This window comes from Leguminivora glycinivorella, chromosome 8 (assembly GCF_023078275.1).
Source record: "Leguminivora glycinivorella isolate SPB_JAAS2020 chromosome 8, LegGlyc_1.1, whole genome shotgun sequence".
In the NCBI taxonomy this organism is placed as follows: domain Eukaryota; kingdom Metazoa; phylum Arthropoda; class Insecta; order Lepidoptera; family Tortricidae; genus Leguminivora; species Leguminivora glycinivorella.
The window spans coordinates 17,438,217-17,461,594 of NC_062978.1; the positions used below are offsets into that span (position 1 = coordinate 17,438,217).

General features: G+C 38.4%; 2 protein-coding genes across 2 annotated transcripts; one reads left to right on the top strand and one right to left on the bottom strand.

Annotated features, from left to right (window-relative positions):
- Nucleotides 1-476: 476 nt before the first annotated feature.
- Nucleotides 477-10,819, bottom strand: LOC125228751 (zinc finger protein ztf-16). The gene is made up of 7 exons (XM_048133417.1): nt 10,549-10,819; nt 10,148-10,272; nt 7,971-8,479; nt 5,764-6,074; nt 5,214-5,344; nt 4,373-4,546; nt 477-4,191 (listed from the first exon to the last, which is right to left on the bottom strand). The coding sequence occupies exons 2-7, from the start codon at nt 10,220-10,222 to the stop codon at nt 3,952-3,954; spliced, it is 1,440 nt and encodes a 479-aa protein (XP_047989374.1). The 5' UTR covers nt 10,223-10,272; nt 10,549-10,819; the 3' UTR covers nt 477-3,951.
- A 467-nt stretch (nt 10,820-11,286) lies between these two features.
- On the top strand, nt 11,287-21,975 carry LOC125228859 (transmembrane protein 184C). Its single transcript, XM_048133557.1, has 6 exons — nt 11,287-11,797; nt 11,908-12,147; nt 12,437-12,718; nt 13,091-13,190; nt 13,351-13,525; nt 21,488-21,975. Exons 1-6 carry the CDS (start codon nt 11,535-11,537, stop codon nt 21,721-21,723), a joined length of 1,296 nt encoding a protein of 431 aa, XP_047989514.1. The 5' UTR covers nt 11,287-11,534; the 3' UTR covers nt 21,724-21,975.
- Nucleotides 21,976-23,378: the final 1,403 nt, after the last annotated feature.

A 23,378-nucleotide genomic window follows, 5' to 3' on the forward strand; every position in this document is an offset into this window, starting at 1 on the left:
GTGTGGTGACTCGTATTATTATTATGCTATTAAAGATTACATTTGAATAATCTATATACTACTAAGTACGAAATGGCATGTTTGGAAAAAAATGAAACAGCTAATATTTCATAATTTATTAATATTTTATTAGACCCTTTACCAAATTAAACGTAAATAAATAGAACTAGATTGTGGTAATAAGTACCAATCCTTTATAATCTTAATTTACCGTTACAGGACGATAAGAGAAAATTATATTTCCTAACTGCAAAATAAACTTTTCATAAAAACAAGCAACAGCCATATTGCGTACATTGTCTTATATATATAAATAATTAACATGTTCATTTTCTAGTTTTTGTGTATAAATATATAACTCTAATGTGACAATATTTTATTTTTAAATACACACATCTAGATATGAGATATATTATATTAAACAATTTCCAAAAAATGTCTCTTTAAATATGTATTTTTAAAATATTAAAGTATTGATCTAAGGCACAATCTGCTAAAACTTGATATAGTAACTATCACTCATAATTCGAAACTGGTTTTTCATAAAATAGTATCCCTTTTATATTATATAAATATTATATTCATATCAATTGACAACACAATAAATGTAACAGAAAAATATTAACGACGCTTTTAACTGTTTAAAATTACAAGCAATTGCTTTTAACCACGTTCATTTATTTATATTTATCTATCTTAAATTACATATATATAACAACTTAAAAATATATAATGTTGGTAAGCTGTGTTTTGGTATTAAGGTGAGGGTCGCTATACTAAAAGCTTGTTGTTGACTTGGACTGAGTGCTTAGTAAATTACTATAAATGATAATATAATATATATAAAATAGACGTGGCATTATGAACATCTTTATCATTATTTCGTTTTGTGAAATTCTAAAATGTATCAGTTTGCCAACTTTATAAAGTTTTCTAATCCAGAAGTTTTATTTAAAATACTGTTCCACGTATTTCACAAATATCATTAACAATTTGCTGTGATTTTAACACAACTTCCAATACTTATTTTGTACTTATAATATAACTACTCCACAAAAATAAAGTATATATAATATAATTTTAACGATAAACTTTTCTCTCTTGATGAAATTAACGCGATTAATAAATCTGCGAGTCCATAAACAATGTAAATAGGTCAACAGTAATTAATAAATATACTTTCAATAACGTGGCTGGATAGGCACCGAATTATGTAATAATACCTATGTATGTATGTATAATAATTCCTTCGAACCATGTCCAAGTATGTAAGTGAGGGATGAAATAAAATGATGTCATAGTTATCAAATATACTGAAACAGGTCACTCACGTCTTTTATGTGGAAAATGTTCATTCCTCAAAAATGAGCATATTCTGGAATGTTGGCGCAGGCGCATTAGGTACGTCGGTGCGCCATAGCGTGCTCCCAATGATGCTCCTTGTTACAGAGGGAATAAAATGTCGAGCAATTTTCTATATATAACTGAGTGGCTCGGTTTAATACATTTTATATGTGGATGTACCACGAGTTTTGTTAAGATATCGAAATTAAGTTTTAATCGGTAGTAAATAAATGTCATTAGCATTACTGATTGACATCACAATTACTTACATTTTAGCAATGCAGAGATAACGTTAAATGTTAAATAAATTATTACTACATATTTAAATCTCTGCAATTATTTAACCATTTTATAATTAAGATCTCTCCCTAGTCACATCTAAAATCTACAAAATATATTATTTTTTTATTAAATATTAAAGGCAATATCTATCATTAGATATGGACGGATTAAGTAAAGGCGCCCAATGGGGTGACCGGTTAATAATATTAATAGCTCTTAGAGTCTACCTTAACTAACAGTGACGCGGCAACGGGACCAAATAAAAGTAAACATTCAAGTTGCAAAACCAACAATGAAACGGCATAAGAATCTATAAATAAATATGTTGCTCGCTTCAGGTAACTCACGGACGGCCCCGCGCCGGCCCTACTTTATACACGCGATGACCACATAACAAAACAAATATATAACTTCGTTGGTAAACGTTCCATCTAAGTAATTTCGTAAACTTAACAGGCAAGACCACAACCGAAAGTAAGTACTTAGGAGCTACAGGAATGTAAATCTCAGGTTACTTTAAGAAAAATGGAACGGACTGACCAATTATGTTAAACATGAAACATGTACTAAAACAAAATTAACAGCTACATTACAAAATAAATTCATTAACCTATAGCATTTCATTTATTTTAAAATTTTATTTATAAACCAGTGTATGTTTGTATAAGCACTATAAGCACACAAATGAAATATAATATTTATGTTAACTAACACATATATTGAAAGTAAATATAGAAATTTAACTCTTCAAAATAAAAGAGATCAAATATCGTTTCCCATTAGGTTGAGCACTTCAGTTTTAGAACGCTGGCTTATCGCGTCCGATCCGAATCCGGATCGCAAAAACAAATACTGCCTGGCAGTATTCGCAGAGCGTAGCGCGGATACTGATGATCGGACATGGCAGTAAGCGTTCCCTTTGCTGGAAAACGATGGCTATTAGCATTCAGGACGCAAGATGTAAAAATCTTTCGGATAGTACAATTATATGATACAGGTCAGTTTCTCTATTTAAATCTAATGGGGCTTTTTAAACCTTGATTTTATATAAAATTAAGTACCTTCGAATTGAAAGATTAAGCTTTTAAACTTTCAGAAGCATAATATAGTTCACTATTCCAATTCATTTATATTTTGAATATAATGCTTTTGTGCGACGTTGCCCCACACTTAAGCTATATTGAGCAAGTGTGCTTTCAATATATAGTTTTTTTTTAAATAATTTACTAACGATAATATCATACAACTGAACTGACGAAAGGAACATTGCATAAATTGAGAATGAAATAAGTACATAAGACCATAAAAACGCACCACTCTTTAAAATAATAAAACATAGCTATTAAACAAAAAGACATATTTTAGAAAAATAAATAATAACAACAAAACATAACTTGTACATTAAATATTAGTCGTGGACTTGCATTACATGCATATTACGAAACAGTAACATAAAAATGGAATGTAGAATTTATAATTCCTGTCTGTACACAATCACAATAAGTAAATAATCACGGAAATACAGGCTAGGCCCTCTCTTCTCAACAGTGAAATGTAAAAATATATTAATTTGTACAATTTTCACCATACTTTAAAACATTTGTAAAATTCACTATCGCACCAAAAATACTTTTAAAATTTAGATTAGATATAGTTGTAGTACAATTAAGTACGGAAAAGTAGAATGGTCAACTAAAACAAGTGTCCTTTTGCTATCCATTTTTGTCGAACTTCACAATGTTTCTGACATTGCATCGGCGAGTTGCGATTTCTTTGTGATGTGAGGTGCAACAACACACTACATTCGTTTTCGTGATATTTGTAAAAATGGACAGAGAAGATACTTTAAGTAACTACAATAATATTCCCCACCAAAGACTCGAATCTCTCATCATGGAATGTTACGTCACGTTTTGGAATGTAATATTACCGAGTGGTACCACTTTCAGCTTTCAATTTAATCACTAGGTCGTATCCCAAATCTATCTGACCCTTCACAATTAAAATTTAATATTACCCTTTTATAAACCCTTTTCTTTAAGTACTAGAATATCCGCATAAATATCTTCACGCATTTTAACATAACAATTATAACCGCTAAAATATAACTCGACATAATTTGCACTTTTAAAATGACATCTTCGGGGGGACGTTCGGCGCATAGCGAGTTCGAAGCCTTTCAGCGCCCGACACAGTAGTTTGAGAACAGAATCGCGTAATCCAAGACGACAGTGAAGCTCCGAAGCGCTCGTACTATGCACACACCGCGCAAGTGCATCACGAAACACAAAGTCTATATTATTGGAACGGCCCCCCAGCAAACAGTCATTGGTGACTTTTGCTGAGCAGGTGGGAGTTGAACTCGTAGACGTTGCAGCACTGCTCGCCGCAGATGTTGCACTTCCAGGGGTTGGAGTCGCAGTGGCAGCCCTTGTGCAGGAAGTAGAGCGTGGAGTCGGGGAACGTGATGGAGCAGAACGCGCACATCAGCGACGCCGGCGCCAGCGCCGCCTCGCCGTGCGTCGACGTGATCACGCCGCCCTCCGACGGCGACGCGCGCGAGCTCTGCATGTACACATGGAATGGTTACGGCTGACCAATGCACACGATCACGAAACGATTAGTATAATTACTCTCTGAATATAGCTAGCGGCAAAACTATGGAGTTCTGATGTGAGCGCAAAATTCATGAGAACTTGTCGAGCTGAGCTAAACCGATAAAGAGAGAATAATGAAGTGAACTCACGTTGGAGCCGCGGGCGCGGCCTCGGGCGCTGATGCGGCGGCGCAGGTCCTCGCGCAGCAGGCTCTTGAGCGGCGACACCTTGATGAGCGACGACAGGCTGGACGACACGCCGCGCTTGTCGCCGTTCGCCTCACCCTGCGATTCAGCGCCGCCCGTCTCCTCTGCGTTTGGCTCCTATAACACGAATGCGGAATCATGGTGAGTACCTACTATGTACCTGTACCTACCTACACTGGGTACACATGATTGTATTGTAAGCTTATAAATTATCTCTCACTGCATTTTAGTGCCGAACTACCTCGACAGAAATGGATGTCTTGCATCCTTTGATAAACAGGCTATCTACTATTAAATTACTTGTGTATTGAGATGGTATAGTTTCGTTCATATTTTCCGGAAACGTTCGTATTTGTCATGCTAGTTCAGTCAATACATCTTGTACTGAGACTGACTGAAATAGCACGACACGTTCGTACGTTTCCGTAACAATACGAAGGCAAATCTTTTCAAGGATTTAGATTCTAATCTCGCCTAGCTGCACGAGCGAAGAGTTGCCAACGTCGCCGTCGGCCGACTGTGGCGTGAGCGTATTCTTGTCAGTCAGTATCATACCTGCTTGATGGGCATGAGTGTGATGGAGGGCGTGATGCCGGCCGGCAGCTGAGCGAGCGACGAGCTGGCTACGTCGCCCGACTGTGGCGCGCTTCCATCCGCGCCGTCCTCTTGGGTCTGGGACATGTTCTTGTCAGTCAGTACTGTACCTGCTTGATGGGTATGCCCATGGCGAGCTGTAACCCTCACCGTTCATGCACCAACATGTTCCTGTCAGTCAGTAACGTACCTGCTTGATGGGTATGAGCGTGATGGAGGGCGTGATGCCGGCGGGTAGCTGCGCGAGTGACGAACTGGCAACAGCGCCTGCGCTGTCTCCCGACTGCGGTGAGCTGCCACCTTCGCCATTCATACGCGAATCTGCGATGGATAAAAAATACATTCAAGATATTTTTTTATCAAAAAATAATCTCATAAATGCTAGAAGATTACTTGTACAGCCTAATATCCATCATAACTCGTCGTACATAATCATAACATCTTAAAGACGTCCACTGCTGGACACAGGTCTCCCCAGGCCCCCAGGGGTCTCCACCAAGCTCGGTCTTCCATGGCTCCCACTCTTATCCATGAGCTCCTACGACTTTAACCAGATCGTCGGAACATTTTGTTATCGGTCTTTTTGGGCTTTCCGGTTTGCGGTCGACCCTCAAATCTTTTCGCCCCAACGGTCTTCGTTCCTACGAGCAAAGTGGCCTGTCCCGCCCACGGCACAGAGCGTTGTCAGCGGAGCGGGTTAGAGACACAGATAAACCAGTGCTTACATACTATATGCGTACCGGAATTATTAAGATGGTTCGACTGTCCAGGAGAAAAGGTTTCGTTGTTGTCGGCCATAGATATTTCGACGTGAGGGGTCAGATAGTGCATGGGCGGTGTAGCGTTGTCGACCGATCGGGCGCCGTTGCTATCCCCGCTGTCTGAGTACGCGGCTGCGACGGACACAGACAGGCCGGAGCCTAGAGCGCCCAAGGCGTTGATGGCGCTCGCGTCCATGGAGCCGTCGGCGTAGGCCGCGTTGGCGATGCCGGCTGCTAGCAGGGAAACAGAGTTGTTGCCGGTTCCTGGGTTGTCTAGGTCGATGCCGTGTCTGAAATATTTTTCTGACGTTGAATATTTTTGAAGTGTTAACTTATTAAAATGGGAGTTTAAAGGATTAGTTAATTTAAAATTTGTAGTCATGACAATGCATCTATCCATACTAATATTATAAATGGGAAAGTGTGTGTCTGTTTGTTTGTCCGTCTTTCACGGCAAAACGGAGCGACGAATTGACGTGATTTTTTAAGTGGAGGTACTTGAAGGGATGGAGAGTGACATAGGCTACTTTTTGTCTCTTTCTAATTTATGAAATTTTTACCAATCATGGCCATTACAATAAATATTACAGGAAAAATAAAATGGTATACGTATATTGACAACTTTTTTTTAATTTATAAAAAACCTTTCAGATTTACATTTTCACTGTCACCGCCCTTGCGGGTGTTTATTGCACCTGTAATTTTTACAGAATAACATTGAAAATACCTGCTTATAAAAAAAGGAAAATGGTTAAAATCGGTTCACGCAATCAAAACGCATTATCCCATAAATATCATCTTCCATACTATAAGCTCGCAAACATTAGATTACTTAATTTGCCGATAGATGTCACTGTACGTTGAACGCTGATTTCCTACATCGCGTTTTTCCTGATATAATGGGGTCGGATCAGGAGCGGCCTTACGACATGCCATAAGCTATTGAAGTCGAATGGTCTTGATTTTCTTTGGACGTTGTCTAATAATATAATTGAATATTAAATATTAATCGTTATGTGGGAAATTGAGTTTGTAGAGATATATGAATAACATATGATGATTCAACTATTGAAAGTTTGTACGGAACCCTCGGTGGGCGAGTTCGACTCGCACTTGGCCGGTTTTTTTTTAAATGTAAGTGCTAGTACTATGTATACAGGGGTATGAACAATAGGATATGATCTGTATATATTTAAAATATTCACATTAGGGATGTACCGACTATTGATTTGGCCGACTAGGCCGACTACCGACTAGTCGGCGCTTGGGTGGCCGATTAGTCGGCCGACTAGTCGGCTAGTCGGCTAGAACATAATTTTCGATAAATTCACATTTTGAATGTCATTTTTGGTCCTTCGTTCGCGCTTTTCATGATTTTTTTACAGATGTTCAAAGGTTCATGACAATATTTATATACATTTTCCATTTTTAACAACCGGCTTGGCTTAGTAGGTAGTGATCCTGCCTATGAAGTCGATAATCCTAGGTAGGAAATTTATTTCTGTGTTGATAACAGATATTTGTTGTTTTGACAAGAAAAAGGAATTACTAATAGCTACAAAATACAACCATAATTTTCAGCTGGTAATTTAATTTTGTACTGTTTTTCTATCACTAATGAAGTGCCGACTAATCGGTCCTTTTTGCCGACTAGTCGCCGACTAATCGCCGACTACAAATGTGGCCGGATAGTCGGCTTTCCCGACTAGTCGGCGACTAGTCGGTACATCCCTAATTCACATCGTAAATTATTGAAGTTAGCTAAATTTCACGTTTTAAGTATCGTATCTATATTTGAGAACGAAAACTTAACTCTGAAAGTCTAAAAGACAATTTTAATCGGGAACATGCTATCATTAATTTTTCCGCCATATTACGTAACCTAATATAAATAACGTAAGAACCTTGTCTTAGACTCAAAAGACAATGAGGAAAATGTAAACACATACAATTTAGTATTGTACTTCCCATAAGTTAAGGTAAGATAGGTATTTTACCTTACCAGAAGGCTAGCTTCTGGCTGACTTATATCTACCATCTTAGCTCACAATATGAAGAATGGGCAAAAATGTTCAAAGTTTAGTTACTAGGTCAAGTGGGTATTATAATATATATATATTGTAAGAGCTGAAGAGGGACATTAAATTCTCGAAAGTTTACCAAAGAAACTCACATAGAAATCGTACCTGTTAAAGAAATGAACTCGAAGGCTCTTCATGGTGGGGGCACGGTAGCTGCAGAGGGGGCAAGTTTTGACAAGGTCGTGCTGGCCGACATGCTCGTTCTGGAAGTGCGCGCGCATGGCAATCTGGCGCTGGAACCCTCGGTTGCATATGGGGCAGTGGTACGGCAAGCTCTTTGTGTGGGTGGTGAAGTGTTCCGCCAGGTGGTCCTTGCGGAAGAACCTCTTCTGGCAGACTCTGCACTCGTAGGGTTTGACGCCGGTGTGGCGCATCTTGTGGCGGCGCATGTTGGCGCCGTTCGAGAACTTCATGTTGCAGACGTCGCACTCGAAGAGCTTCCTGTGGGGGCGCGCGTCCGCCTGCGCGCCCGCCACATTGTTGTTGTCGGGCGAGCACTGCGCCATGTGCGTGGTGAGCGCGCGGCTGCTTAGAGTGCTAAATGTGTTGCAGGTTGTGCATTTCAGCAGAGTGCTGCCTCTTTTGGGTGTTTCTTCTTTACTAGCGGTGGTTGCCTGCCAAACAAACCATTGTGTTGAAAGTTTGGAAATTTATACCACATTTTATTACTTTAGCAAATTCAAAACATTGTTGATTAAATGGAATATCATATGAATACTGAGTTACTTTATAAAATGGGCTATAATTAAAGCGAGTATTTGCACCATGTGCCAAGCTTAACCAGGGTGTGTTGTGTTGGGATTGGCAAAATACATGAACACCTCTAGTTGCATATTGTGATGTGACTGCTCAACATCAAGCTTGACATAATTATGCTTGTTTGTTTTAGTTCCATTTAGATCTTTCTTTATGCATGTTTGTTTAATAACAATCTTCATTTAAAACATACTCAAAAAGCTTCTAGGCATGCAAAAGGAATCAAATTAGTAGACTTCATCTAATACCATTGTTAGCAACATAGTAGTTTGAAGTGTATAAATATTCATAAGTGTTCTCATGGAAACATAATAATAACCACCTTTGGTATTTGAATAGTATTTAACATCCTATAGGCATATATGTATGCATGTCAAGATTCAAGGTGCACATTTACATTGCCAAATAATAAAAGTATTTTATATATTTATAATAATGTAATTCAATGTAGGTAATTTCAATGTCATAACTTTTTTTTTCAATTTGTTTTTAATAAACAGTGTTATAGGCATACCAAACTAAGTTTGCCAGCCTGACAGGTGCATATGTTATTTTAGTAGTAGTAGTAAATTTCTATCAAATGATAATGTTTGCACAACCAAGGTTCCCAGGTGGGATCTTGGTTGCAAAAGTGTTAAAATACTTTTACACATTTTCAATCATTTTCTGGGTCTACACAGAGTGAGGCACATCGCGGGATATATTCCTTGTGTGGCAAACTTGCTATGTAGAAGTGCCTCACAGGATGCAGTGCACACGTTTTGCTAGGTCGAGCAACCTGCCTCGACTGACGAATGTCCACATTGGATGTTTGCCACACAACCACATTGTCTTGTGATGTGCCTCGATTTTGTGTGGACCTGGCTATTGTTGAAAGCCAGATAAGTCTGTACTCTGTGCCATCTATGTCCAACTTGTGAATTGTCAATTTACCAAACAGATGTGTGAAAAAGTCACCATATAAAACTGATAAACAAAATTATTTTTAACTCAAGAGGTGAGGATATTGCAATTCAGGTTAATTCCTATAATTTTTATTATTGACAATTATGATGGCATGCTTATTACACAACTAGAAAGAAACAGACATTAATTAAGACAACTTCTTGAATAAATGAAACCTTGGGAATTCAGAATCTTGATGGAAATAAGGAAAATCAGTAATCACACTTAGCAGCTCTGAAAGGTGGTGAAACAAGCACTACTTATCTTACACTACTAAAGAGGCTGTGGAAGAGGTTTCAAAATCGAATGCTTAGCTAAATCATACTACATTATTATTTTTGCTGTAAAATAATGTATCATCATGGTTGACTTTGAGTTTATATGATAAAACCATACCTTTTCTAGTATCTAATCAACCAATTCCCAAAATATTATTTTCTTAATAAGAAAGTGTTTGAAAAATCCAGTTAGAATCAGAAAAAAACATTATCTACCCAATTAGAATAAAATTGAAGTATTTTAGAATTAAAACAGCTCATACACTTAGCTTATGAGGAGTTAATTACGATTTAAGTACTAACCGGTTCATTTTTGACTACAGGCAGGTTCGGCGACACGGTGCCTGAATCGGCCTCTGTTTCCCCTTTTGATGACATCACATTACCAGCTCGCGGCCTTTCTGGACATCACTCTCCCGCCACACTCACTTGAAAGAAAAACACAAACATTGTATTTAATACATAAACCTACAATAAATACAAGGGTGTTTAGTGAAACAACAATAACTGCTACGCCAAGATATCACAAAACAACTTCGCTCGTAAAAGAATGGCGAGGTGACCCATTTACAAAAACATACGAATTATCGACTCACGCTATACACTATTTATAAACGTTATCTATCGTATTCATCCCAAACAACACTTCGCTTATCCCGTCCACTAAGTAGAATAATGAACACGAGAGTAAATTATAAACTCACGTTTAACTTGATACGTCGACAACCAGCGGTATTTTAGGGAGAGATCGCTATGTGGCCTAATTCGATGCTCAGAACTCGATGCACAAATTCGTGTTACGCGTATAACTGTAAATGCACAAATAAGTCGATCCCCACTATTAACTTGCACTGGTTTGACATCTTTAAACTATATTTCCACCATTAAAAGCTTTGATTTCCTAAATTAAATAATAGTATTTTATCTACAGCAATCCCATTTTGATCATGATTCGAACAGAAAAAAAATTATACCTACTTCACACAACACTACACCTGTGATGTGATTTTTTTTAAATTAATTTGTGGCTAGTAACACTGATGTGGTGTTACCAACTTTTAATCAATGTCCACAAAAAATACAAATAAACGATAACTTAACTCAATATCTTACTTTGAAATAATTTACAATAATTTAATCTTAAAATGATATTCATTGGTTTTCTTACAATACTTTTGTTCTTTTTTGAAAAGTCCAAGTCATGCTTAATGATTCTGTTCTGAGTAATAAACTGTTTCGCATCCATTTGGACTGGTGAAATAGGTACAGTACCACCACACGGAAAAGTCGTAACTGCCATCCAAATCTCATTCAATAAAATACTGTATTACAGGTCAGTAAATTTCAAATATAAACCAATTTCTTATACCTGTTACGTTTGTTGTGCATGAATGAGGATGAATACAATAGATGGACAGTCGGTCAGCTGCGTCACTCACGTCACTGTCAGTCGATATTCGATAAATATCTACGTAAAATAAATATATTTTGTTAATCAAACTAAATCAGTTTAGCTTGAATATAGCTGTCTAGGGCCTTCATTTGTAGTTGTTGTACACCATTTCTTGATATAAGTACTCAAACGCGATTGATTACATGTCTTCCGTGCGTCATACCGAAATAGAAAATGTTGTGAAACTAAACTTGTTTCGTTGTTCTTATTACTTATTATGTAAAAAAGCATTAGAAGATGTGTTCTCATAGTGTATTTTCATTCTTTAGTAAGTGGCGGTTATGGATTAAACCGCTGCTGGTAGCCGTCTACGTGATTCTTATAATCGTATTAGTGCCAATATTGATAGCTCATTCTATAAACAATGGATTCAGTAAAGCTGACCAAGGCGCTCTGGTGGGAGGCGGATTCGTCCTCTTGGCGATGCCCATCTCGATATGGCAGATCACACAACATGTATTGCATTACACAAAGCCTTCATTACAAAAACATATTATAAGGTAATCTAATACATACCATACTAATGTTACAAAGTAAATTGATCAATGATTTTGTTGCGAGTATGTCATACATTCTTGTTTAATGAAAGATATTTTCTTTGCCTCCACAGAATACTATGGATGGTCCCAATTTATGCACTAAATGCATGGTTAGGTCTACAGTTTCCAGAACAATCCATTTACATGGATTCTCTGCGAGAATGCTATGAAGCATATGTAATTTACAACTTCATGAAGTATCTTTTAAACTACCTGAATGAAGATCAAGATCTGGAAGTGTTACTGGAAACAAAACCTCAAGTTTATCACATATTTCCTCTCTGCTGCCTTGCACCATGGGAAATGGGAAGGTGATTAACAATCATTAATTTTGACACTATCGAATGCATAGACCATATAACTAATGCTAAGAATAATAAGTTAATAATGTTTATAAAGTTGATAATATCTTTACATTAATATTGAAGTAAAGTTGTTGAGGGCCACTTTACTGTAATTTAATTAATAATACATCTTCAAAGAATTCAAGTAATTATGTTGAATCTAAATTGAAATGAAATTAATAATTGACTGCTCTACTTATTTTTTTTTTATATTTACTTTGTATAAGCATAAACATATTATATCTTATCACTTCAGGGAATTTGTCCACAACTGCAAACACGGCATCCTACAGTACACAGTAGTACGGCCCGTCACCACTGTTATCTCCATGATCTGTGAGCTGTGTGGTGTGTATGGCGAGAGTGATTTCAACCCTAATGTGGCGTTCCCTTACATGATAGCTATCAACAACCTGTCTCAGTTTCTGGCCATGTACTGCCTGGTGCTGTTCTATAGAGCTAACCGGGCGGAACTGAGGCCAATGAAGCCTATTGGGAAGTTTCTTTGCATAAAAGCTGTTGTCTTCTTCTCATTCTTGTAAGTATTTTATATGACAATTTCAACAGTTATTTGGTATTATAAGTAACTTTATTCCCACCAATTTGTATCTTTGCTTAGAATTAATCTATTCTCATAATTTACTGCTAGTGATTAACTAAAAACGGTAAAGGAATTGAATCTGAATTAAATTTTTGACAAAAACTTAAATTAAATTTAGTACAATTTTAATTAGTCTGTAACTATGTACATTAATGAATTAATTCATTTACTGATATATATTATATGTATTTTACTCCATATCCTGCTTATGATTAATTATTCCACAATTAAATAATTATGTGAATTGTTGAACACATAAGTAATTGAGTACCAAGTGATTAAATACTAATTAGTATTATTTTCTTACAGCCAAGGTGTAATTATTAATATTCTGGTTTATTGTGGAGTTATATCAAGCCTGTTTGGAATACCAGAATCGGATACCAAAATTATGTCTTCTAAACTTCAGGTATGAAAATAATCCTATATCAATAGGATCACTTAAAAATCAAATGAGTTCATTAAAATTAAACATTATTCAGTTTGAAAAACATCCAGACGTGGATCCTCCTAAGATCCTCACAAGACAAAATTCTTCGCGTTATCTTAAGATAGCAATTTGTCCCCAGGATTTCCTGATCTGCATAGAGATGTTCTTAGCGGCGATTGCGCACCACTACAGTTTTTCATACAAGCCTTTTGCGCGGCACGAGCCCGACTCGCGGTCTTGTCTCGGCTCGTTCTTAGCCATGTGGGACGTTTCGGACGTGAAGCGGGACATCTCTGAGCACCTCGGCGTTGTTGGTACGTTGTATAACCTTAGGGACCGGCCACATCTAAGAGACGCATGTCCTGAGGTGCGGAACGGACGTCCGCGCCACGCCGCCTGAATGTAATTCAAAAAACGTCTCAGTACATTTTGTATAGGAAGGATGTAAGACGCGCCCCAGGCGGCGTGGCGTACGTTACGTCTTTCCTATACAAAATGTACTGAGGAGATGTTTTTTGAATTACATTCAGGCGGCGTGGCGGAGACGTCCTTTGCGCGCCCCGAGACATGCGTCTTATGAGTGTGGATGGTCCCTTAGATGTATGGTTAAGCTTTTGACTCTGAATTTATATCATGGGTATAACTTTTTTGACTCCAGCGACCTTAACAAATACACATATAAATCTTTCTCAAGAATCACTCTATTGATAGGTGAAAACCATTTCATTCTCTTGTCCTTTAGCAGTCACTGGGGTCGGCGCAGCATGTCTGCTCGTTCCATACATCTCCATCACCCGTCATCTTATGATTAACGTGATTTCGTTTCATATCATGACTCACACAGTCTACTCTTCCTCCGTTTTCCTCTCCCGTTACTTCATCCTAATCATCCTCTTGAAAATTATCGTTGAGTCGTTTTTGAGTTTATCGCTAACATAGATACAGACGAAAACGCGACGGGTGATTTTGTTTTATAACTAATTTGTAGATTGCGAATACATAATTAGATTAAGAATAATCTAAATTATATTTTATGAAAACAACATAGACCTTAGAGTCCTTAGACCATATGCCAGATATTATCTGGTCTATGAATGTATAAACGGCTGTTTTTGTTGATGATAGATTGAATTATTTTTTGTTTGATGCTATTGAAATATTGTCTCAGCAAATTACTTGATGAGGTTGCTAAACTTTAAAGAGCTAATGACGTTTTTAAGTTATCGTGGACTAATTTGCCTATTTAGTCATTTATAATTAAAAGTAATTAACATAATGATCAGGCGACTGGTAGGTTCTATTCATACGCACATGCTTCGTACATACAGTCTGACCACAAAGATAAGAAATTAAAAAGTAGCAACATTGTAGTGTCATCCCTTTCAAATCAATATGAGTGAGACAACGGGACGCCACTAACGATGTTTCTCTTTTTAATTTCTACTCTTTTTGGTCCGACTGTATATTTATAATTTAAATGAAGAGGAAAATAATAAAAAAATCAACAGAACTGGTGGTCGTATGAACGAATTTAATATGTGAACGATAATACTACGAGTATGTTTTGTATGTACGATAACCTTTGTTTTACTGGGGACGCTATTGCACAACACCCTGCATTTTAGAACAAAAATACAAAATAAAATGGGAAAATCTGAAAACGAGATTTTTTTTTATACATATTATTGCACATTTTATGAAAACTGTAATGGTTTTTTCTAAATAAAAAATATTATTTAATAGCTACATTTATCTAGTTTTAGAAAATGTATAATTTGTTATAGAAATATATTATACGACGAGTGATAAAAAATAATTTACATCGCCCGATAGGGTGATTTGAATGCTCATTTCAATAAGTTTTGTCAATGATTTCAGGTATAATCACTATTTTTAACACACGGAAGCCGTAATCATTGTAGTTTATGGCTATTTTAGTGATTAATGTACTTAAAATAAAATAAAAAATACAATTTTTTTTTTAAAATATTAAAAATGTGATTTTTTTTTAACATTATCCTATTTTGTTCTTTCTACACAATATATATCTAAAAGCAATAAATATCAATAAAAAGCCACATTTATGCAGTTTATAAAAATATATAGTTTTGTTATACAAATATATTACGAAACGCGAGATAAAAAATAATGAAAATGAAAATTTTAATGTACGGGTCAGCTTGCATTATTCGATGAGGTGAGGTAAAGGTACTACCCGCTATGCAGTGGAGTTCGTCTAGTAATACAGAAATATACTTATTCTAATAACGTTTACACATGTAGGTATATCACGACCCAGTACAGAAAATTGTAAAAGTCCTATAATATAGTTTTCCCCTCACTAGCTCGGAAACATGTGTTTTGTCCTTTAATACCAGCGGGTAAAAACGCATTTTATCCACTAGTGGGTAAAGTAATTTGACCTTGAATAAAGTCAAATTGACTGCTTTAAAATGGATAAAAATAGGTTAATCTAGTAATAAAGATGATTTACCACCTGTGGAACTACTGGAAGCAGTGATAAACGCATTTTTTTGCGTTGTAGTTTCCTCGCTATAGTGAGGGGAAAAGTTTTGTGTTACACTCGGGTGCAAATGTATTTTACTTCTCGTGTGTTAAAAAACTCGCAAGTTCAGGATTATATTCTCGAACCACTCGCTTCGCTCGTGGTTCAACTATAGAATCCTTTCACTTGCTCGTTTTTCAATTCCACACTCGGCGTTAAAATACAACTTTGCCCCCTTGTATAACAAATAACTATTATTTTGATTGTAAAATAAAATTGCATGTGACTTATATTGCAAAAAAAATGTCTTAATCACGTTCTCCTCTCCTAAAGCAGTTCTGCATGCATAGGTTTGAAGATTTTTTAGTTTACTAGCAGAATTTAGTTACTTCCTTTGGGCCCCCTTAAATCGGTTTTACCCATCCATAAAAGATAAAATAAAAATCGTCATATTCTTCCTTTCAGTATATATGATAGTTAGTTATTGCGCAATAGTGCCATAAAAAATAAACTAGATTCGTATTAGCATTAAACATTAATGATTTTTGAACTAAGACATTGCTTTTGTACAAAGGAGAACCTCAAAAAATGGTCTGACTAGACGAAAAATGTGTATCGGGGCTAGTACTCAAGGCTCTCAAAAAGTGTAGCTATTTTGAGTTATTCAAATAAAACAACATGAATAGTCTGAATTTAATTATGTACATATAACAACATCCACTGCATAAGCACATCAGCTCCGAACATTTAATTTAAAAGTCTTTTTTTACGATTGCACCTTACGCGGCACTGTTTTTTACACCTGCATCCGACAATTTCGAGGCATGTTTCTGCAGCAACAGGCAACGTTGCGGGCAAGTAGGCTCCCAAATCCCAATTGTTACAGACTTTCGTCCAGCCACAAGTAGCAAATAATGGCAAATTTTGAATTGGGTTCAGTTGACCCCATAAATGGACACCTTGATATACCTATAACCCTTACAAAAATGGTGCAAGGCAGCTTTTGTCGGTGAAATGCTGTTAATTTGGCGGTCTTTTTTGGTTAATAACTATTTTCGGCACTCGTTAACCAAAGTACAGGACGCAGATCTGGAATAATAAATATGTCAAGTAAGAATTATCCATAAATTATGCAAATCATATAGATAACTACTATTTCACAAGATGTATTAGGATCAGATGTATATATCTGACCTATAATATCAATCGATCATTTCATGTGATATAAATAGTTAAATTCAGACTATATAGGAGTATGTTGTTTAATTTGAAGTACTCTAAATAACTACACTTTTTGAGAGCTTTGAGTACCTTTACCTCACCTCATCGAATCATACAAGCTGACCCGTACCGTACATCAAGATCGCCCTGCCACGTCACTTTCATTATTTTTTATCTCGCGTTTCGTAATATATTTATGTAACAAACTATATATTTTTATAAACTACATAAATGTGGCTTTTCATTCATATTTATTGCTTTTAGATATATATTGTATAGAAAGAACATTGATAATGTTATAAAAAAGTTATCACATTTAATATTTTTTTTATTTTTTGTATTTGTATTTTTTTATTTATGTACATTAATCACTAAAATAGCCATAAAATACAATGATTACGGCTTTCGTGTGTTAAAAATAGTGATTATACCTGAAATCATTGACAAAACTTATTGAAATGAGCATTCAAATCATCCTATCGGGCGTTGTAAATTAATTTTTATCACTCGTCGTATAATATATTTCTATAACAAATTATACATTTTCCAAAACTAGATAAATGTAGCTATTAAATAATATTTTTTATTTAGAAAAAACCATTACAGTTTTCATAAAATGTGCAATAATATGTATAAAAAAAAATCTCGTTTTCAGATTTTCCCATTTTATTTTGTATTTTTGTTCTAAAATACATTTTTTTTGTTCCAAAAATGAATTCCTCGTCCTTCATTTATCCGAAAATGATATATCGCATGCCCTATTTTGTATAGTTTTAGAGAAATATGGTTTCAAAGGAAGCGCGGAGGCGCCAGCCTTCCCCCCTCCTCCCTCCAAAATTAAGGGGGGCTCTCGATGCCTCCCGATCTTTATCTACTCAGGGCCACCCAATGAACAACTGTGTCAAGTCTCAGTGCTTAATCATAAAATGCAGGGTTCCCATACAAGACATAGCAATAGCGTCCCCAGTATTATTTTAAGGAGATTTACTATTAAGTATTCGAAAAAATAAGTTCTACTTTTGTAGATGTAGATGTAGATGTAGTGTAGGGACGCCTGGCCGGATACAGGCGGGCTGTCGATCGCTGGTGCGTTCATTCAGCCCAATTCCCTGGAGTTGGAGCTGCAGGTTACTGTCCCGGCTGCCCTCCCACACTTCTCTCCTCAAATCTTCTTGTTTTCCTGCAGAACAGAAGGACATCTTTAAGTTTGACATCCTTGAGTTCATCTTCTCCCAGATTGTCTCTACCGAATGTGTCATGTCGCGGTGCCGCATACATGACACATTCTGCTAGTAGGTGCAAGCTAGTCTCCTCCTTACCACAGTGTGGACAGGATTCGTCACTACTGATACCTATTATCTTCATACTTATGTCTGTTAAGGGTGTTGTGTCCCGTTATGATACCGGTCAGCATTCTTAGACTGTTCTTACCTAGTTTCAGAAGATACTTAGTTCTCCTTTGGTCTCTACCTTCTATCATCATCTTCGTTTGTCTACAACTGGTCTCTCTTTCCCAGGCTCTTTGTGCTTCCATCTCTTTTATCCTCTCAATGACTCCTTTCGTGACGTCAGCTGACATAGGCAGAGCCGGTTCCGGACCCAAGAATTCCGTCTCCGCCCCCGCCCTTGCCAACTCGTCCGCTTTCTCATTACCTGTGACTCCCTGGTGTCCCGGTACCCACGCAACCGTTACACTTCTATGCTTGCCTATCGAGTTTAGCTCTTCCCTGCATTCTCTCACCAGGGACGAGGTCACCGATATTCTCTTCAGAGCCTTTAGCGCCGCTTGACTGTCGGTGTATATTACCACGGCTCCATCTTGTTTGTCGCTTTCTTTTAATATACGTGCACAGCGCGCTATGGCACATACCTCTGCTTGGAACACGCTAGTGTATCTCCCTAGTGGTATCGACACCTTTTCTCCTAGTTTCGGGATTACTATTCCCGCCCCTGCTAGCTTTGTAGAGCTTCTCCTAGAGCCATCTGTGAAGCATATAGTCGTTGGGTGCACGACCTCTACCTTCCAGTTGTCTCTTTCTCCTATATGTACCCTATACTTCTTATCGAAAATCTCCTCCCTCTTTATGAGGTCATTATTGACCATCAGCATTTCTAGTTTTGATAGTGCCTTTCTTTGTATCAGTGCGTGTCTCTTGTCCACACAACTTCCTCTCCATTCCTTGCATGCTTTCATTCTGTACCACTGTTCCATGGCTCTCTTCTCTGCCTCAATCCAGAGGGGCTTTAAGCCTATCAGCACCTCCATAGCATGTGTCGGGGTGGTTCTCATTGCCCCCGTCATCATGAGGCAAGCTAATCTTTGTACTTTTGTCAGATTCTTCCGATATTCTCCAATATGGGTCCTGTGCCACCAGATCACCGCCCCATATAGTACCCTGGGTAGGATAATGGCTTTATAAATCCAGTGGATCATACTCGGCTTCAGTCCCCAGTTCTTCCCTACTGCCCTTTTACATTGGTACAGCGTTCTTATGGCCTTAGCCGTCTGCTCTCTGATATGAGTCCTGTATCTAAGCGAACTGTCAAGAGTAATGCCCAGATATTTGAACTCGTCTACCATTTCTAGTTCTACACCCTCTATTTTTATGGGTTCCAGCTCTTTTTCCTCTTGTTAGTGAATAACACCAGCTTAGTTTTTGACGGATTGAGATCCAGTCCTCTCCCTCTGCACCATCCCAGTACCTGTCTGAGACCTCTTACCATTATGTTCCTCATGACACTGAGGACCATGCCTCTCACCAGTAGTACTCCGTCATCAGAGTAGGCCTGCATGTACAGGCCTCCCCTGTTGAGTTCTCTTACCATAGAGTCCAGAAGTAGGCACCACATCAAGGGTGACAAGCAGCCTCCCTGCGGGAACCCCTCCTGGGACTAATCGTCTTTGTTATACCTCCCAACTCCGCCGTTATAGACCTGCACCTTAGCATACTGCCTATCCACTGCGCTAATGTCGGTCGGATGCCTTCTCTCACCAGACTCTCCTCCACGGCCTGGAAGGTAGCCCTGTCAAAGGCCCCCTCCACGTCGAAGAAGCAGCCTAGAGCGTACTGTTTTGATTCTAAGGCCCTTTCCACCCTCACAGCAAGGTTGTGAAGAGCCGTCTCCGTTGACTTCCCAGCCATATATGCATGCTGATTCCCGTGAAGCGGGTCTCCACTGCCGTTGACCTTCTCTCTTATATGCTTGTCTATCACCTTCTCTAGGGTTTTTAGGACAAAAGACGATAGACTTATGCTTCTAAATGATTTTACCTCTTGGTATGATTTCTTGCCTGGTTTAGGTAGGAAAACCGCCCTTACCTCTCTCCACACCTTTGGTATGTGTCTGAGAGCGATACTTGCCCTGTACAGTTCCAGTAGGTCATCTTTTATATGCTCATACCCTTTCTGCAGTAGTACCGGTAGGACCCCGTCCGGGCCCGCAGACTTGAAGGGTGCAAAGGAGAAGAGCGCCCACTCCATCCTGCTCTCCTCCACCACTTCCGCCGCTCCTCCCCAGTCGGCCTCCCCCGGCTTACCTGCTCATCTATCTCTGTCACCTCCTCACAGCCCGGAAAATGTGTGCTCAGCATTGTACTCAGTACCCTCTCCGGCTCTGTGATTAGGTCACCGTCTACTCTTAGGCTCCCCAGTTGGCACGCCCGGTCACCAGCTAATAGCTTTACCACCCTCGCACCTTCTGAGTAACTGTCAATGTCTTCTGTAAATCTTCTCCAGCCCTCCTGTCTAGCTCTCTCTCTTAGTCTGGTATACTTATTTCTGACCTCTCTATACTCGTCCCAACTATGAGTGTCGCCTTTCTTTACCGCCACCCTCATAGCCTTGCGAACCTTCTTCCTTACCTTCTGTAATTCTCTGCTCCACCATGGCTGTCCTTCTACTAACTTCTAAGTTCTACTTTTACTCATTATCGTAAATTTTATCAATTGACCTTCATTGCACTTAAACACCAACACTGAAACACAACAAGCGAACATACACCCTATGGGTTTTCAATATGGTGTATAATGGGTTTCTCTTATTTATTGACACAACTGCTTTCCAATCCTGCGGTTGACTTGAAGACTAGGTATTCACATCGAACTCTTTATTTAGTCTAAAAAATCTGCGCCTGCTGTTGGGTACAACATAAATCATAATATATAGTCACCACCTTGAAAAAAAATCGTAGGTACCTATTCTGCCAATGAAAGGACAATGTAGTAAAAATAGGTATGTCTGGGTTCAATATAGAGTTACCTACCGCGTTTCAACTTTTGAATACAAGTGTGAGATACGTGATTTTTTCAAAGTAGTGACGATTGACATCGAGACAACGGATGAAGACTTGTAAGACTTGATAGGCGTTTATGATTGCCATCAAACTTAATGTCTACTTTATTTATTAGTGTCTACCACTATCACTCATCTATCAAAGATTTGTTTGCGCGTGTCTTTATGATCATCCGTAGGTAGTTTTATATCGGCTAATATATACTGGGGAGACCCCTACCCCAAAACAATGGTCTCTAACATAGTTCTGTCAACAGGGAGCTCCTTCAGCCGCCGCCTGCGAGGCAAGTCCATGTACCACATGGCTCGCGGCTACGACGAGAGCTCGCGGCTAGTCACCGAGGCGACCAGCAGCTCAGCCCCCAACCTCACCGTGGAGGAGCCGGCCGTCGACATCCGGCCCTCCGTCTACGGCTCCGTCGACACGACTGTCACCGCCTCTGCCTCGGACTCCGAGCCGTTGCTAGGCTCCGACCATGACCCTAAGGCATGAGCATCAAGTCTAGACAATACGTATTTTATAGACACGTAAGGCACAATCGCTGCGTCTGATGACGCCTTTGTTAAGTACAATCAGTGGGCCTCTATCACGATCACTGAAGTTCGCAAACTCACACTCAAACTACCGTGAGACACTGACATATTAAACATGTAAAATCGGGTAACTCACGTAAAATTGTCGAAGATGCTGCGGCCCGCAGTCTATGTCGGGATACCATCGGCATCGCGCTTGCTCAATGAAAATGCTCCTCCCAAGCGCGGATCCAGCTTCGTGCCCAGGGGGGGGGGTCACGTGGTAAAGGCCCGGGGCTCCAGGGGGGGTCACGTGGTCTATTTGTATGGCCAACTTAGGCTCCAGGGGGGGGTCATGACCCCCATGACCCCCCCCCCCTGGATCCGCGCATGGCTCCTCCTTACGGATTCAAAAGTCAAATTGTAATTAGGTGCGTCTTACTGATAAAAAGAAAGATGATGCAACTTTGCGACTTCGGTGTTCTGGGTAGATCGTTACTATTGTCAACAAATATAGGTACAGTGGGGGGTGGGGGCCAGAGTGGCAAAGTTGTGTAACCATATTTGACTCATTTAAACTGTCATTATCTATTTATTTAGATAATTAAGCGAGTTCTGTGAATGACCCTAAGGGCCACTCGTACCAATGAAACTGGAGGGTTAACCCACCATTATATATGGAATTTGACAGTTGACAGCACACTAACCCTGAGTTAAGTGGTTGGTGCAAGTGGGCCTAAGGCATGCATGTAATAATATACATTAGGTACATGAGTTTATACCCAGATACGTATCTAAAGGTGGCATTCCACCTGTCTAATTTTTGATAAAACATGGGAATTAAATTAAATTAAGATGGGAATTAAAATTTGATTAAATATTAGACAGGTGCATTACCGATCTAAAGTAATGTATGCATGAACGTACCGAGCGCCAACGCCATCTACCGAGTAGTAGAACGAAACCGGTGAACGCTCTAAAGAAAGAGCTCTCCTCCGCAAGTAGTGTTCGCCCTTTGCTGAACCCTTTGTCAGCAAATCAGCAAAGACAGCATAATATGTAACTTTGCTGTCAAACTGCTTGTTGGACAGTGAGAATTATCTACGTAGTAGGGACTACGTATTATACTTACCTTACTACCTACAGATTTTCTGTGACTACATTACATTGATTTCGGGTTTGACTTCGAACAAGAATAATATGACCCTTTTTAATTCGATATGTAAAGTTATTGTTGATTCTCAATATTTTAATTTTGCTTTTGAAGCTTTGTATCTAAAATTAATTTTAAACGAATTTACTTTATACCTAACTATTTTATAATAACTACATCACATTTTATTGCCAAAAATTGGTTGTCCGTAAAGTCGGTTTACGGACGGTAGTTTAACGTGATAACGTCAAACATTACAGTAGTATAGACAGGGGCGGTCAGAGTATAGCAAAAGGGGCCCGATTCTGGGACTTTTTTCACGTTTTTTTATTTATTTATTTATTTATTAAAAATACCAAAAGTTAACAGTATTTCACCAAAGCACTTATGTGGTAATATAATTATGTACATGTTAAATTGACATAAATAAAAGCAAACACACTTAAAAGTTAAACTATGGTTATTACATTAATCACCTAAGG